This window comes from Ochotona curzoniae, unplaced genomic scaffold, assembly GCF_017591425.1.
Source record: "Ochotona curzoniae isolate NIBS_2020 unplaced genomic scaffold, NIBS_Ocur_1.0 contig_3520, whole genome shotgun sequence".
NCBI classification, from domain to species: domain Eukaryota; kingdom Metazoa; phylum Chordata; class Mammalia; order Lagomorpha; family Ochotonidae; genus Ochotona; species Ochotona curzoniae.
This window is the reverse complement of record NW_024465894.1, coordinates 13,937,474-13,953,661: the sequence shown is the minus strand read 5'-3', so window position 1 is coordinate 13,953,661 and position 16,188 is coordinate 13,937,474. Positions and strand designations below refer to the sequence as shown.

The 16,188-nt window shown below is 43.3% G+C and overlaps 1 protein-coding gene across 3 annotated transcripts in view; it reads left to right on the top strand.

Moving 5' to 3' along the window:
• Nucleotides 1–3,274: 3,274 nt before the first annotated feature.
• The window catches only part of ACSS2 (acyl-CoA synthetase short chain family member 2), a 50,136-nt gene continuing 37,222 nt past the window's right edge, over nucleotides 3,275–16,188 (top strand). The window contains exons 1-2 of one of the 3 annotated variants that reach the window (XM_040981601.1): nucleotides 3,275–3,313; nucleotides 8,864–9,088. In XM_040981601.1, the coding sequence (XP_040837535.1) occupies nucleotides 9,000–9,088 (89 nt within the window). In that variant the 5' untranslated portion in view covers nucleotides 3,275–3,313; nucleotides 8,864–8,999. Of the gene's footprint in view, nucleotides 3,314–4,381; nucleotides 4,636–8,863; nucleotides 9,089–16,188 lie in introns of those variants that run through there. The other 2 variants (XM_040981599.1, XM_040981600.1) reach the window with 2 other exon arrangements.

The following is a 16,188-nucleotide window of genomic DNA, read 5'->3' as shown; positions in this document are numbered from 1 at the left end:
TCTTTGCGAGCCGGGAGCGCAGAGGAGGGTCGCGGGGAAAGCGCTCCGCAGTGGCTCTGGCATCGGCCTTAACGTAGGGCCGAGCCCCTAGGTCCTTCCTGTCTGAATCCCGCAGTCCTCCTTTAACCTCGAATTCCTTCCTGAGACCACGGACCCCTTGCATTGACCTCAAAACCCTCTTGAGCCCCGGAATCTGTCTCCCTAAGCTCCCCGAGTCCTACGCTTATCCTTCACCTCTAAGAGCCTCTTCCTCTTCCCATCTCGTAGTCCTGCCATTCTAGCCCTTTCCCCAGGCCGCTTTTAGAACCCCCACCCTCTGCTGCAAACCCAGACCCCTCGTGGGGACCATAGCGTCCTCCAGCCTCGCACGTCCCCCAACACACCTACACGTTCTGGGATCTCTGATCCATCAACATAAAGTGTGAGTTTGCACCTTTTAAGCAAAATCCCAGGTACTGCTCCAGCGATTCTGACTCCGTAGGCTGGGATGAGCTCCCGGGGCCCTGAATGTTACCAATCTTTTAAAGGCTTTTGATGAGGTTTTGAGAACAACATTGTAAGAAGTCTTGATGATAAGGCAGGGCAGGAGTGGCTAGGGTGGGTCTGCCCAATTTGGATTACCAGTCCTCTTTCTGAGGACCAGTGTTTTGTCTCTGTGTGGAAAGAATAGTAGTCTCCATCTTAGAAGGTTGTCACAAAGATGAAGTAAAGGATGGGATGTGTTTAATATAGGGCTTTGTCCCTACCCAGTAAATACCATATCGTCATTATCATCCTCAGTGTTGTCAGATCCTAGCCTTATGAGTGCTCACCCTTCCAAATCCATCCCTTTTCTCCAACTCCCAGGAATTTCAACAGCGTTACAGTTGAGCTGTTTTCCAATCCCTAGGGTGAGGAAGGATCCATGTCTTAGACTTCTGCAGTTCACAGCAGAGTTGAAAATCTATTCCAGGCAAACAGCTGTTTTTCCACTTACAGACAGGAGGTGGCAGCAGTGAGACAGGGAACCAGCTAAGGCGCAAGGCTGCGAAGGAAACAGCTGTGTGGTTGAGAGTGGATGGGAAGCTGACTGTCGACATACCTACAGGTAAATATTTATTTATTTGTTGGCTGCTGGATCGATGTCTTTATTTTCTTTCCAAAATTGATTTTCGTCTACTTGGAAGACAGGGATAGAGACAGACAGATGTTGTATTCATGGGTCAGTTGGAAATCAGAAGACCCCAAACTCTATGCAGGTCTCCCACATGGGTAGCAGGAGCCCAAGCACTTGAGCCATCATCTGCTGTCTTTCAGAACACATTAGCAGGAAGATAGAGCAGAAACAGAGAAGACTAGAGCTGATATTTTGGTGGATCTGGTTAACCCACTGCTAAGCCACAATGGTATCCCATCCCAGTTTAAGTCCTTCTGATTCATCTCACTGCTAATGAGCCTGGGAAGGTAGCTGAGAATGGCTTAAGTATTTAGGCCCCTGCCATTCATGTGGGAGACTTGGATGCAGTTCTGAGCTTCTTTAAAATAAGATTTATTTATTTATATTTTGGAAAGGCAGATCATATTTATGCAGAGAAGGAGAGACAAAGATCTTCCATCTACTGGTTCACTCCTCCAAATGGCCACAATAACCAGAGCTGAGCCCATCCAAAGCCAGGAGCATCTTCTGGATCTCCCATGCAGGTGCAGGGTCTCAAAGCTTTGGCTGTCCTCTACTGCTTTCCCAGGCCACAAGCAGGGAACTGAAAGGGAAGAGGAGCAGCCAGGACACAAACTGGCACCAATATGGTATCCCAGTGATTGCAAGGTGAGGATTTAGCCATTGAGCCGTGGTGCCCGGCCCAGTTCTGAGCTTCTGTAATAAATAGATGGAAGATTGATCTCTCTCTCTCTTCTTGTCTTTCCCTGTCTTTCCCTTCCTCTATCCCTTGGTTTCTTTCAGTAAATGAATCTTAAAAGGAAGTAGCAATGTAGCAGCCAGGATTTGAACCAGCACTCCAGCACGTAGTGTGTACACATTTTGCATGCTTCCCTCTCCTCGGCAAGGTCTGGAGGACCTATTGCTTCAGTGACGTCTACACCCTCTACATGGTTGGAGGTCCCTTAACCCACCCAGTCCTCTCAAGGGGGCGCCTAACTCATTGATCCCTTATGTCTCCGACGGAGAAATTTCCCTTCCCTTCTTATACTCTGTGCCCTCTTCAACACCACTCGTGTGCTACCAGTGGGCTCAAGGCCTGGCTGGGAGCAGGAGCTGAGAAACCTTGCACGATCTGTGTCCTTTGATGGAGTGCATGAGGTGTGTGTCCTCTTGGAGTGGTCGGTGTGTTCTTGATGAAGTGTCTGTCCCCTCCATAGCATCCTTGTGTTCTTTGTGAGACCCTGTACCCCTGCAGCTGGCTCCAGGTGCTCCCCCTCAGAGTGAGTGGCCTGTGGAGCCTGTGTCAGACCACAGGAATAGCAGCTCTCAAGCGTCGAGTTTTCTGGGCTGCTGGCCAGCTAAACACAGGACCAAAGAGCAGTTGGGCAATGAGGCTGGGCTACAGGAGGTCACAGATTTTGTGCAGACTTGTAGACGTGGCTGCCTAGCTGCTTCAGGCCTCAGAATCATTTGCAGAATTAGTTAAAGATCCTTATTGGGGACTGACATTGTGATGTAGCAGATGACGCTGCCACCTGCTAAGCCAGCATCCCCATATGGGTGCCAATTCAAGTCCCAGCTGCTCCACTTCCAATTCCCCTCTCCCCCTCTCTGCTAATGTGCCTTGGAAAGCAGCAGAAGATGGCCCAAATACTTGAGCCCATGCACTCAGGTGGGAGACTTGGACCTGGTGTAGCTGTGGCTGTACAGTCATTTGGGGGAATGAACCAGTGGACAGAAGACTTCTCTCTCTCTCTTTGTAACTCTGCCTTTCAAATAAATACTCTTTTTTTATTTATTCATTTTTATTGGAAAGTCAGATCCAATACAGAGAAGGAGAGTCAGAGAGAAAGATCTACCATCTGCTGGCTTACTCCCCAAGTGGCCACAACGCCCAGCCAGAGCTGAGCCAATCCGAAGCCAGGAGCCAGGAACCTCCTCTGGGGCTCCCACGCAGATGCATGGTCCCAAGGCTCCCAAGGCTTTGGGCTGTCCTCGACTGCTTTCCCAGGTCACAGGCAGGGAGCAGCCAAGAAATAAGCTGGCACCCACATGGGATCCCGGACTCATGCAAGGTGAAGACTTTAGCCTCTAGGCTACTGCCCTGGGGCCCCTAAATAGGTAATTCTTTTTAAAAAGAATCCTTGCCTGGACAGCCTGTTTGTGAATCGAAGGGTGAGGGGGGTCTCTGGGTGGGTGTAGTGTAGGTGGGAGATGAAGGGCCCACTTGGCTTCTGATTTTCCAGTATGTGTGGGGCTGATAGGGGGACAGCAGGCAGAGATAACAGCCCACACTGTGGAAGGGATCCTGGTGAAGCAGAAGAATTGAAAAACTCCGAAGAGCATGCGCTTAATTCCTCTTGTTTGCATAGACTTTGATGCCTTCTTAGCCTTAACAACCTTAGAGGAGTCGCGATTGGCCCTCACCCGGTCTTTGTTCTATGACCTTGTGCCAGGGCGACTTCCCCTTCCTGGGTTTGCCATCTGTGCCATGAGCTTGTGGGCTCATTAGCAAAGGCCTGAAGGAACTTGCATCTTGCCTGGACGCTGTTCTTGTCCTCTAGATTTGGGTGAAAAATGGGCAGAGGCAGGGAAAACGGGAGCCGTGCTTAGAGCTGGTCCCTGGGCTTGCTGAGGGAGGATCCTGTTCCCGGGCGCTGCCCTCAGGGTCGCTGGAAGAGGTTTTCCTGAGGACGGAGTGGGGGAGTGTTGCTTCGAGAGAGGGCACTCAGGGTGAAGGGGGTGTCACCCGGAAGGGACCCTGCTCTACCTGGCGTCCAACTCGATGGGGTGACAGAATTGTGCAATCGGACCGAGGGGCGGCTCCGCGGTGGGCCTGACCTGACGCCTCCCGTTGGTTCAGCCTTGGCTCGCTCGAGCTCCGCCCTAACCCAACCCCTCGTCCGTCTCCAAGACCCCAAGCTGGTCACTCCATGGCCCTGCCTCCTCTCCCGTCACATCCAGCCAGGCTACACCCCATCACTCCATGGGTCCACCTCCTCTCCTGTCATGCCTGGCCCCGCCCCTCATCTGTCATTCCACGGCCCCTCCCTCTCTCGTGTCACGCCAGGATCCGCCCCTTATGGCCACACCCCTTCCGGCCCCTCAAGTCCTCCCCTGGACCGTTCCACATCTCCTTCGTGGCCACCGAGAGTAGCCCCGCCCACCACTGGGGGCCCAAAGCCACACCTCCTTTCCCGCAAGCCCCGCCCCTGCCCCGAGGCTCCGCCTCAAGGTAGGCTTGTTTTCCGCGCCCCGGCGCTGGCAGCGTTCGCCCGGGCGGCCGCTGTGCTAGGAACTTGACGCGATGGGGCTTCCCGAGGAGCGGGGCCGGAGCGGCAGTGACAGCCGCAGCGAGAGCGGGAGCCGGGAGGAAGCGGGAGCCGGGGATCGGGTGCGGAGTTGGTCTCCGCCGCCCGAGGTCAGCCGCTCGTCACACGTCCCCTCTCTGCAGCGCTACCGCGAGCTGCACCGGCGCTCCGTGGAGGAGCCGCGGGGTGAGGCCCGGCCCCGGGCGGGCCTGGGGGGGCGTCCATGAGGAGAGGTGCGGCGGTTCTGGGGGAGGGCGGCGGGGGGCTCCCCTGGGAAGTTGAAGGAGTGGGCGTTTCAATGAAAGAAAGATTGCATTTCTCTGAGGTAGAGATGGGAATTCTGTGAAGAGAAGGGTTGCGTGAGAAGATGCAAGTTGCGGAGACTCCTGGAGACTTGGTGGCTCCGTGAAGAGATGCGGGTTTCTCGGAGGAGAGTGCGGTTCTGTGAGGGAGATGTGGGGCTCCTTCAGAGTGGAAGGGGGGCGCCGTGAGGAGGATTAAAGTTGAATGGAAAAGGGAGGGAAGTTGCTGAGGAGAGAGAGGAGACGTAGGGGCCAGGGGGAATCCTGAGGGGAGCAGGGCCAGGAATAGATTTTTCTTTGCCTCTCTTTCACGTCAGTCCAGCCACTGCCTTCCCAGACCTGTAACAAGTGAAAGAATCTCAACTGTAACGGATCTGGTCTCCCATCTTGGGGTCCTAAACATTGAAAACTAAACAAGTCACACAACGTCAAGTTGGGCTTTCTTTTCTTCTTCTTCTTCTTCTTTTTTTTTTTTTTAATAATCTTGAGCTGTGACAGATGGTTGCATGTCTTAATATATGTGAGGATAATTCCCCACTGTTACCTCTAACCTGGGGAAGGGGTCTAAGAGGAGCGGTGTGATGTTTGGTGGTGCTTCAAGCATGAACGAATGAATCAAATCTAGGAAAGTCTACATTTAACTACATTAACATTTAAATGCTACTCATTTCCGGAGGCGGACTTAGACTTTGCAACCTGAGATTCCTTTTCGTCCGTAAAATAGAAGTAATACCTGCCTCCTAAGTTTGTATGAGAACTCAAGTTGGGCAATAGGCGAAGTGTGCATTATAGATTACCTGCTGCACATTCGAGAAATGGTCGTTACAAAAAGGGCAGTGTGGGTGGAGTAATCGCTGAGTAACATTAAGATAGGACTGAGGCAAGTGTGGTGGAGTGGTTGGTTGCAGGTGTCCAAGTCTGAGTCCTCAGACCTCTGCACTTCTCATACCTTCTCCATGTCGATTTTATCTTTTTCTCCAGGGGTGAGCTCTTACTGCCACAATAACTCATAGAACTAGCCTTGTATCTGGCATCTCATTTAGGCTCTGCTCCCAACCTTCTTAAAACTGCAGACCACTTGCATTCATTCTATATTCAACATTTCCATGGCAGGATTTACCAGTTTTTCCTCCCACACTTGCTTTTCTCCCTAATTTTCTAATTCTTTTCAGTGTCAATGGTAGTATCTTGAACCATAAATCTCTTTCATGTTCTTCCTCTAATGAGGTTTGTTTATCTTATCAAGTTTTAGATTGCTTACAGCTTGCTGAGCACAATCCTAGTTTGAATCCCTGCAGGAACTGTTAGCTTACAGAGGCTCACTAACTTGCTAAAGGTTATAAAGCTAGTTCCAGGTAGAGCTGGGATTTGAACTAGGTAGTTTGCACTGCAGAACCTGTTCTCACTCCTAAGAGCAATGTTATTCCTTTCCCCTCATTACACTTTTAACCAAATTCTGTCATATGCTCCTTAAAAAATGTCTTTAGTTCTATTTTCTATGCCTACAGACTGTTTAACCTGCTCATTTGTTCTCAGCATCTTCAGACTTTACAGTAGATTTATCTAAATGGATATTCTTGAAATACTGCTTTCTTATGTCCTTGCAAAAACTTTTAATAGTTCCTTATTCCAGTGTCAAAATGACATTCTGCTTTTCTTTCAATGTCTCTGGATATGTAGCCCTACTCCACCTTACTATTCTAATTTCCCACCCTCCCCTACCATGTTCCTCATTCTAGAGAAGTCATTCTTACTATCCTGGATGCACAATAGTCTCTCTTTACCTTGACTGTTTCTTTCTGCTCCTCTGATTCCACAGAGCTTCCCCTTATCATATCAGTTCATACTTATCCTTTTTTTTCTTTTGAACTTCAGTACTTACAATGTGTACAATGAAACACCCAGATTCTTCCCCATCCCCATCACTTCTCAAAAAAAAAAAAAAATATATATATATATATTGAAAAAGCAAAACAAGCAAGCCTAAAACCCAATTTCTTTCTTCTTTGTTGATGGGCATAAATGAATGTAATTTGTAAGTAGTTCTTTATGTGCTTACTATTAGCACATAAAGATATTTTTGACTGCACTTTTGCTAGCTGTGTGATCCCTGACAGAGTTCTATGCTTAGCTTCAGCTTTCTCGTCTGCCAAATTAGGATAATTAATATATACTTCCAATGTCCACAGCATCATAAAGAACAAATGAAATTAGTCTAGTATCTGATCAATGAGTGTTGTCACTAAGCGCCAATTAATATTCTATCGCATTACTATTCCTATTAATAAGCTCATTAGTTTTGGGGCTTGTGAGTTGTTTCCAGTTTCACTATTATAAATAAATAGAGTTGCTATAAACATCTCTTTAATAATAATTTTTCCCCATTGTGATTGTTTTCTTGGAGAATATTTCCCAAGGTTCAGTTAACAGACAAAAAGATATAAAAACTTTTATGGTTCCTGTTAGGTATACTTTAGTATCCAGTAAAACTTTGCTGATTTGCTGCTGTGTGTGCCATTATTGTATCAAGTTATGTTTTTTTAATGTTAATCAAATATTGGGTTTAATGTATAAGCTCTTTGCTAGTTATAGAGGTATATAATGGCACCTAGGGGTTGTTTTATTTTGGATTTCTTTAGTTGATTGCAAGGTTATAAGCTGTTTGATTTAGTTTTCAAATATATTCTATTTTTTACATGCAGAAATATTTCATATTAGTGCTAGTTCTCCAACTAGATTCTAAAAACATGTAACCATGAGCAAATCACTTAGTGTCTGTGGATTTGTTTCTTGAGAAAATTCCTCCTATTGTTACTATTTTAAGCATCTTTCTCTCTTCTCATTGCTGGTCAGTATTGGGAATATCCTAAATTCTTTGGATTTGCTAGAGTACCAAAGCAAATGTTTTAAGAATCTACATCTGATCATGTCACTATCTTTTTTAAAACTTCAAAGGTTTTACATTGCTCTTGGGATAAATACTAAATTCTTTATCATGTACCAAGCATGATCTGCTCAGTTTACACATCTCTTGCTTAAATTCCTATTATTCTTTCCCTTATTTTCAGTGTTTTGGCCTGAAGCATTTCCTCTTAACTTATTCCTTGCTCTCCTGTCATCTCATAATACTCCTTTTTGGTAAGGGGGTGAAGAACAATTTCTGTTTATCTTTTGGAAGTTAACAACAACAACAAAAAAGTCTTCCTCAGGGAAGTTCAATTCTTAGTAACACAAGTAAACTTGGATAAGTTACTGAGCCTCTCTGAACTTTGATATTTAAATTCATAAAATGAGAATGAAAATAATGCATACCTCCTGGGATTGTAAAAAGAATTAAATAATACATAAAGGGCTTAAAACAAAATCTGTCCCATAGGGAGTAACCCTAGCACAAGTACAGTAGCAGAAGAATAAATAGCTCAATAAATTGTTACTGAGGAAAAACGAACAAATTAAGAGAAGGAAGAGATGATCATGGAAGGCTCTGTTGGGGCAAGAATTTCTCCCTTTCACCAATTGTTTCATTAAAAACGTATTGATTATTTACTGTATGAGGGGAACATTGTGCTAGGTTACTCTGGCAATGATTTGAATAGATGGTAAAAAAAAAATTTTAAACGACTTTTTTTTTTTTTTTGAAAGAGTTGAGACGGAGAGAGTGAGCACTTTCACCCGCTGCTTCATTCCCTAAGTGACTGCAATGTCCAGAGCTGAGTTGGTCAAATGTGGAAGCCAGGCCGTGTTTTTAGTGGGGGGGGTCTCCCATGTGAGTGCAGGGTCCAAAGGCTTTGGGCCATCCTCCACTGCTTTCCTAGACTACTAGCAGGGAGCTGGATGGGAAGTGGAGCAGCTGGGACTAGAACTGGCACCAAATGGGATTCTGGCACATCAGGCTAAGGATTAGCTAGCTATGCCACTATGCCAGTCACCAGAAGGAAATTTTTTAGTCAAGGTTCAGGCTTTGGGAATAGAAGACAGGTCACAACAGAGGTAGATAATACAACTAGACAGGTAAAGGAGCAAATCAGTGGCGGGTCCTAGGGCAGCAAAGTTTCAATGTGATCCTATAAAATGAAAGGCAATCTGAAGATAAATATATCTGAAAAGTTTAGTGATGTGTGGGCTTCCCTTTCTGTTGCAGAGTTTTGGGGAGACATTGCCAAGGAATTTTATTGGAAGACCCCATGCCCTGGCCCATTCCTCCATTACAACTTTGATGTGACTAAAGGGAAGATCTTCGTTGAGTGGATGAAAGGAGCAACTACCAACATCTGCTACAATGTATTGGATCGAAACGTCCATGAGAAAAAACTTGGAGATAAAATTGCTTTCTACTGGTAAAAAAAATTTTTTTTTTTAATTTATAGTCTGTATTAGATTCAAAACAAATTATAGGGGCATCTTCAAAAAGTTCATGGAAAATACGTATTATGAAAAAATTATTATTTCAAAAAATGTTGCACCAAAACAAATTTACCTTTTGTTTCCACTATCCCATGAACATTTTGAAGTATCCTTGTATTGAATATTTTGCAATTAACAAAAATACTTTAGAACTTGTTAGCTTATTTACTGTATTATAAGTCAGAAGAATGAGCAAAATTCACTTAAAATCTCAGATGTACTTGCGACATGTACCTCCAGAAATCAGACTTCCCTCAAATCACATAATTAGCATGTGATGCCATTGACATTCAAACCCAACTAAGTGTCCTGACTTCTAGTTTAGTGTTCTTGGTTTATGACCGGAAAGTAAGGGTGAAAGTAGGTAAATGAAAGACAATAGGACGGAGTACCTTTCTTTCTCAGTTTTGCTCTGGAAGGAAACTGGATATTTATTTGTTTGTTTTAACACCAGTCAGCACCATTATCATTACCTTTCATTGAGTTATGTGCCAGACATGATGCTTCAATGCTTAACAAATATTTTCTCATTTGATGCAACTACAAAAGCACTATTTATTTTCCTAATTTTATAAATATAGAAACTGAAATTCTGAGAAGTGATATTTTTTTTCCAAATTCAAAAGACTAAGCTTTGATCCAAAGCATTTATCCAAAGTAAAAAGAAAAAAATAAGCTGAGGAGCAGGGCTGAAGCGCAAACTCAGACATTACTATTACAGAGTTTACAATTCTTTTTTTTTTTTTAAAGATTTATTTATTTGTGTTAGAAAATCAGATTTATAGAGAGGAGGAGAGACAGAGAGGACAATCTTCTGTCCACTGGTTTGCTCCCCTGGTGGCCAAGATGGCTGGAGCTGTCAAGCCAGCAGAATGGAGCTTTCTCTGGATCTTCCATGCAGGGCATGGTCCTAAGGCTTTGGGCTGTCCTCTACTGCTTTCCCAGGCCACAACCATGGAGCCTGAAGGGAAGTGGAGCAACTGGGATATGAACTGGCACCCATATGGAATCCCAGCACTTGCAAGGTGAGGATTTTAGCCACTAGGCTACTGTGCTGGGCCCAGAGTTTACACTCTTAACCATGCCACTTTACTACCCCTCTAATTCCTTGGTGTCTCAGTAATGTGGCAGATTAGATATTCTTAGTCCCATTTTATTGGTGACAACCCAAAGCATTGAAAGGTTAAATAGTGAATAAAATCATCATGTGATTGAGTGTAGAATCATGACTCAACCCTAAGTATGTCTGACTCCTTGTTGGTACCCAGTGTGGAATCTCTGTAAAACCTCCCACGCCCTATGACTTAACTCTTTAGAAGATGCTACTGTACTAGACTCAAGTGATCTCTTGGCATTTCTGTCACACCGCCAATCTATGAATACATTGAGAATGGATCCCTTTTTTTGTTTGTTTGTTAGCCAATATGAGATATCTGGATATTTCATGGAAGACTTAACTTGATACACAGTCAAAATTTTCCCAATTTGTGTGATAACCTATTGAGACCTAACTTGAGAGAGAGGGAATGTAGGGAATGTGTGAGAACTAATTTCCTTTCCCACAAAATGAGGATAATAACTCCTTCCTTGATTTTCTTTACTAGATGGTTGTAAGCATGAATTAGGATAACATTGTAAGAGCATTTATTTATTAGAAAGCATTGTAAAAATGAGAGTGTTTACATTTGTTACTTAGTTTGAAAGAACTCAAGTGCCAGGTGAAAAACTGAGAAAACACAGGCCGGAGTTTTTTTCAGCCACTGAATATTGCTCCAGCATCCTGAGGCCCATTTTTCTTGAGACATTATTTCCCTTTCCACCCTTGTTTGAGCAGGCTCTAGGGAACCCCTCTTGCTCCCTCTGTAAAATGACAGAGTAGATTAGATCTGTGTTTTCCAAATGGTGCTCAAGGAACCACTAGTTACAGGATCTGATAGCAGGAGCTTCTTAATGATGAAATGAATGAATGGGGAAACATTGCAATACATTGTGTGGTATTCCCAAAAGTCTCCAAGAGGTCCTGCAGTGGAGCTATCACATTGATTTTGTTTAAGATTTTATTTCCCAAATTTATTTGAACCCCAAACTCATTTTATAGCATAGTGTTAGTCAAGAAGCAGTATTTCATGAGTTACTTCATTTAGGAATCACTGAATAAAATAGTCTCTAAATGTACTTCCAGTGAGAAAGTCTGTAACTTCATAAAAAGACATCCTCGTACCATTTTTTACATTGATCACTCCCTCAACAATAATGGTTTAAAGCTTTTGGGTACTCAGGTTTGTGTTCTGAACACAGGGGTGCAAAGAAGAATGAGAGATGAGTATCATGCAAGCAATTATTGTTTAATCATTTTGTGTTTGCCTTGATGGAAAAGCAAACTGCAAGTAAATCCCATTTGTTATAGGAAAATAAAGTGTAATTTGCCAGATATGTGATCACTTCCCTTTATTACCTTCACATATTTTGAATAATATGTTTTATATTGCTATTTCTTCATTTTTTTAAATAAATGATTTTCTATTGCGATAATGAGGATTTAGTTTTCATACATGCCTTCACCTTATTTTTCTCAGTTATAACTGTTTCTTAGTTAATCTAAAAATCAGTTTGTATAGAAGTAGTATATCATGGTTGCATTTCCTTTTATGTGCAAGGTTTTTTTGAAACTTATTTGTCAGAGGTTCAACATTTTTCTAGTTCTATCATATAATTTTTTTTTTTTTGATAGTCAATAGCTGAAGTTTATTAGGGGCATCAGACTTTATACACTGAGAGTCATATTGGATAAAGGTGGAGGTATTGAGCTAATCAACAAGACCAATCAACTGTTTCTATACTTTTGTTTAGAACTTCTTTTGTCTTGTATATTCCACCAAGTGTTCACACATGCTGACCACTCAACTGTTCTTATGCAAATGATATCCAATCAGGTATGCAAAAGATATCCATTCGGTTGTTCTCATGCAAAGGATATCCAATCAGTCACACAAAAGGCAGTCATTCAGTTATTCTCATACAAATATTATCCAATCAATTGTAATCCTGTGCTCCTGACCTTCTAGGGTCACAATGTCCTCCTACAAACCTCCCTTCTGTGTTTTGTATTAGGCCTGAAAGATGTACCCAGGGGGAACATGCTCCTGGAAGAGCAGAAGAATGGGGAGAAACAATATTATATATTATACAAAGATGACTTCACCAGGAACCACATACCCTAACTGCCTATCATGCCATCTAGCTCCTCAACATTCTTTTTGCCAGGAGCCTGAACCAGGCCTCTGTCAGGGATAGGGGGCTGACGATCACTGTGGCTACTTCCTGCTGAAAAAGCGGCAAAGAGAGGGGGCCACAGCAGCCAGGCATTCTCCAGAGAATGCATCTAGGGGTCCCTGGTAGAAGATAGAAAAATACCAGCTATAATTTCTCCCAAGGTAACATGCTTTTGTGTTTAACCTAAGTCAGACTGGCACAGGAACAGTGAAAGGATCAACATTAACATCTTTCATATAACAGCTGAGTATGAACTTAACATCAAAGTATCTCTGCAGTTATATCTTGTCTAGCATTAACAGTTGACAAAAGTTTTGGGGGGATAATCTTAACTTGCAATTAAAGCTGCCATTTATATCATTCAAGTACGATTTTACAGATTTTTGTGCATTTTAGGATAATCAAAACAGTTTATAATGCTAACAATTCATATGTTAATAATTGAAAAATAGAAAAGTCTTAAGCAGGTGAGCAGGGATATCTCCAACAATCTAGTGAATGAGGAAGAATTTAACTCTACAACCTATCTAATAAGGTCCAGGAAAAACAAATAGAGAGCCTGACCAGTAAGTACAGGCTGAGCGATTATAGGTTAATTGGCCTTTGTTCTGGCTGTTCCAAATGTTTTATATCCGTGTCTCTCTGTCTGAAAAACCAAATAGGAAGCCTGATCAGTAAGGTACAAGCTGAGTGATTATCAGTTAGCTGACCTTTATTAGTCTCCATCTATTTGAACTAATTTTGGGGCTCACTAGCAACCCTGATGGTCGGTGTAAGGGAGGGCTGGGAACCAAGGCTGGAACTAGATGAGGACTAGAGAAAGCTCCTCCCCTGATTCCAGAAAGAAATTTACAATGCTTTTGTCTCTGAGTGCCACCCGGGGCTCCTCACTGTAGTTCTGACACCACCAGACCCTAGAAGCAGGGTACTGGGCTGCTTCAATCCCGTGTGGGAAATTCAATAGGAAAGGACTGACTCAGAGGGCACTCACCTTCCTTGTGATTTCCTTGGCAGTTGGGATACAATGTCCTTGATGAGATAGGTATCCACTGCTTCTGAAGCAAAAGCACATGGGATGCCTCCTGGGGTCTCTGGGAGTAGGATACAGAGCTCCTGCTCTGTACACATAACCTCCTTTCAGAGGGTGTCACAGTTGTCCTTGGATCTCACCGCAAATTTCTATGGTTTTTCTAATGTTTAAGGCCATTAAGAATCTGTTATCTATAAATAATAAGTTACACTTAAAGTTTTCCTCAGACATTTTAAGGAGGTGGAGAATTTCTCTGCACTCTTGACCTGTAGTGGAACAAGAGAGATACTAAACAATTTTAGTTTTTCAGTTCTTAGAGGCAGTTTCACTGGGGGCTCCATCTTCTCCAGGTGCAGGGTTGTGTTCAAGGGCGTTGCTGCATTGCTGAGGCCAGATGAGCCAAAAGGGAACCCACAGGAGAATTCTCTTTCTATGGGGGGGGGGGTCTCTGTTGCACTTTCGTTTCTTTATGCAAGTCCATGTTCAGGTGCCATTTGTCACTGTCCTGCAGCGATGGACTTGGTGCACGGATCCGATAATAACATGCGTGGACCCTGACTGATGGTCAATAGCCCATAATTTATTCTCTTAAGTCTGCCTTTCCCCCCCCAAAATAAAATGCTCTCCTCTCACAGAAGTTGATTTCTTTCTTTGGCAAATTAATCTAAAGAGAACCGATTTCATGTATCACAAATATGTTTTTAAGCAGATAATAATACTTCTTATCCTTGCTTCTTCCTCTCTCCAGAACTGGAAGTTTTTTTTAAAATTACATCCTATACATCCATAGTATGGTTTTCTTCTTGACTTCAACTGTGTCACTTAGACATCTATAGTGGTATTAGCAACTACTCTGGGATGTGTCTTGTACATATGCTTAAATGATTCACAAAGGAAATAATTCTCTCAGGAAAGTATTCCTCTTAGTCAATAGAACCATGTAAGAATTTGGGCTTCTAATTTTGGTTTTGCACAACATTGTAAACATTTGTGGAATAATAGTAGTACTAGAACTTGAGATGACTGTTAGAGTACAGCGAAGCCAATTCTCTTTAGAATGAGACATGAAAGTCTAAGAGGTTAAGCTAAGTGAGCTGCTCAAGGAACATGTATCTGTTTCAATATACAACTGAGACTTAACTCCAAATATTCTCATTCCTGTTCTTTCTAAGGTTTATTTTGTTTTTATTTATCTGAAAGATGGAGTGACAAAAGAGATTGTTTTTTAAAGATTTATTTATTTTCATTACAAAGTCGGATATACAGAGAGGAGGAGAGACTGAGAGAAAGATCTTCCATCGGATGATTTACTCCGTAAGTGACTGCAACGGCCGGTACTGTGCCGATCTGAAGCCAGGAGCCAGGAGCTTCTTCCAGGTCTCCCACACGGGTGCAGGATCCCAAAGCATTGGGCCATCCTCGACTGCTTTCCCAGGCCCCAAGCAGGGAGCTGGATGGGAAGTGGAACTGCTGGGATTAGAACCTTGGACCATATGGGATCCTGGTGCATTCAAGGTGAGGACTTTAGCTACTAGGCCACACCGCTGGATCCCAAAAGAGAGATTTTTTTAAAAACTGTTTTTATTTTATTTATTTGCTTGAAAGGCAGAATTACACAAACACACACACACACAGAGGGAGAGACAGAAATCTAACACTGGTTCACTCCCTAAGTGGCCACAATGGCTGGGATTGGGTCAGACTGAAGCCTGGAGCTAGAAGATTCACTCAGGTCCTCCACTGAATGCAGGGGTCCAAGCACTTGAGTCATCTACTGTTTTCCTAGGTATATCAGCAGGTAACAGGATTTAAAGTGAAAAACTGGGAGCGAGCTAGTGTCCATATGGGACCCTGGCATTGTAGGCTATAGTTTAACTTGCAATGCCACAATGCCAGGCCTGAGGGTTATCTTTCATATATTGCTTCACTTTCTTATGTTGCTTCATATTTGCTTCATTCCCTTAAATACCTACAACAGCCAGGGTTAGGCCAAAATAAAGCCAGGAGATAGAAACTCCATGCAGGTCTCCTGTGTGTGTGGTGGGGCTTAAGCACTTGAGCTATCATCTGGTGTCTTCCAGGACATGCATTAGTGGGAAGCTGTCTCAGAAACAGAAGCCAGACTGTATCTCATGCCCTCCATTGTGAAATGTGAGCTTCCTAAGCAGAAGCTTAACCTGCTTTGCAACAACAACTGCCCCCAAGTAAACTATTCTTCTTCACAACCTACTGCCTCATAATTCTGTTAGCCCAACATTTGGATATGACAAATGAAGAGAGAAAATTCATTTGCTTAAAATTGCAGGATGAACTGTGTTACCAATTTTAAATGTCCCAGACCCTGGTCTCATAGTTTAAATTGTTTGACAAAATAGGCCTAGATGAAACTATCTGAAATCAATTATGCATCCAACTACCAAGATCTACTTAAACAAATAGTTCACAGAAAGCAGACGTGTTAGACCACTATTTGGTGCAGTAAGATGAGCCTCCACTTGCAACATGCATATACTATATTGTAGTGTCAGTCAGGTCCCAGCTACTCTTCTGATTCAGCTCCCTGCTATTGTATGTGGGAAGCATCAATTAATGGCTCAGGCATTCGAGTCTCTGCCAACTGTGTGGGAAAACCTGATGGAGTTTTGGGCCCTTATTTCATTCTGGGACAATGATAAAACCAAGTCTATTTAAGGTAGATTTATGGAGGGTCAATTGTTTGCACTCAGTAAA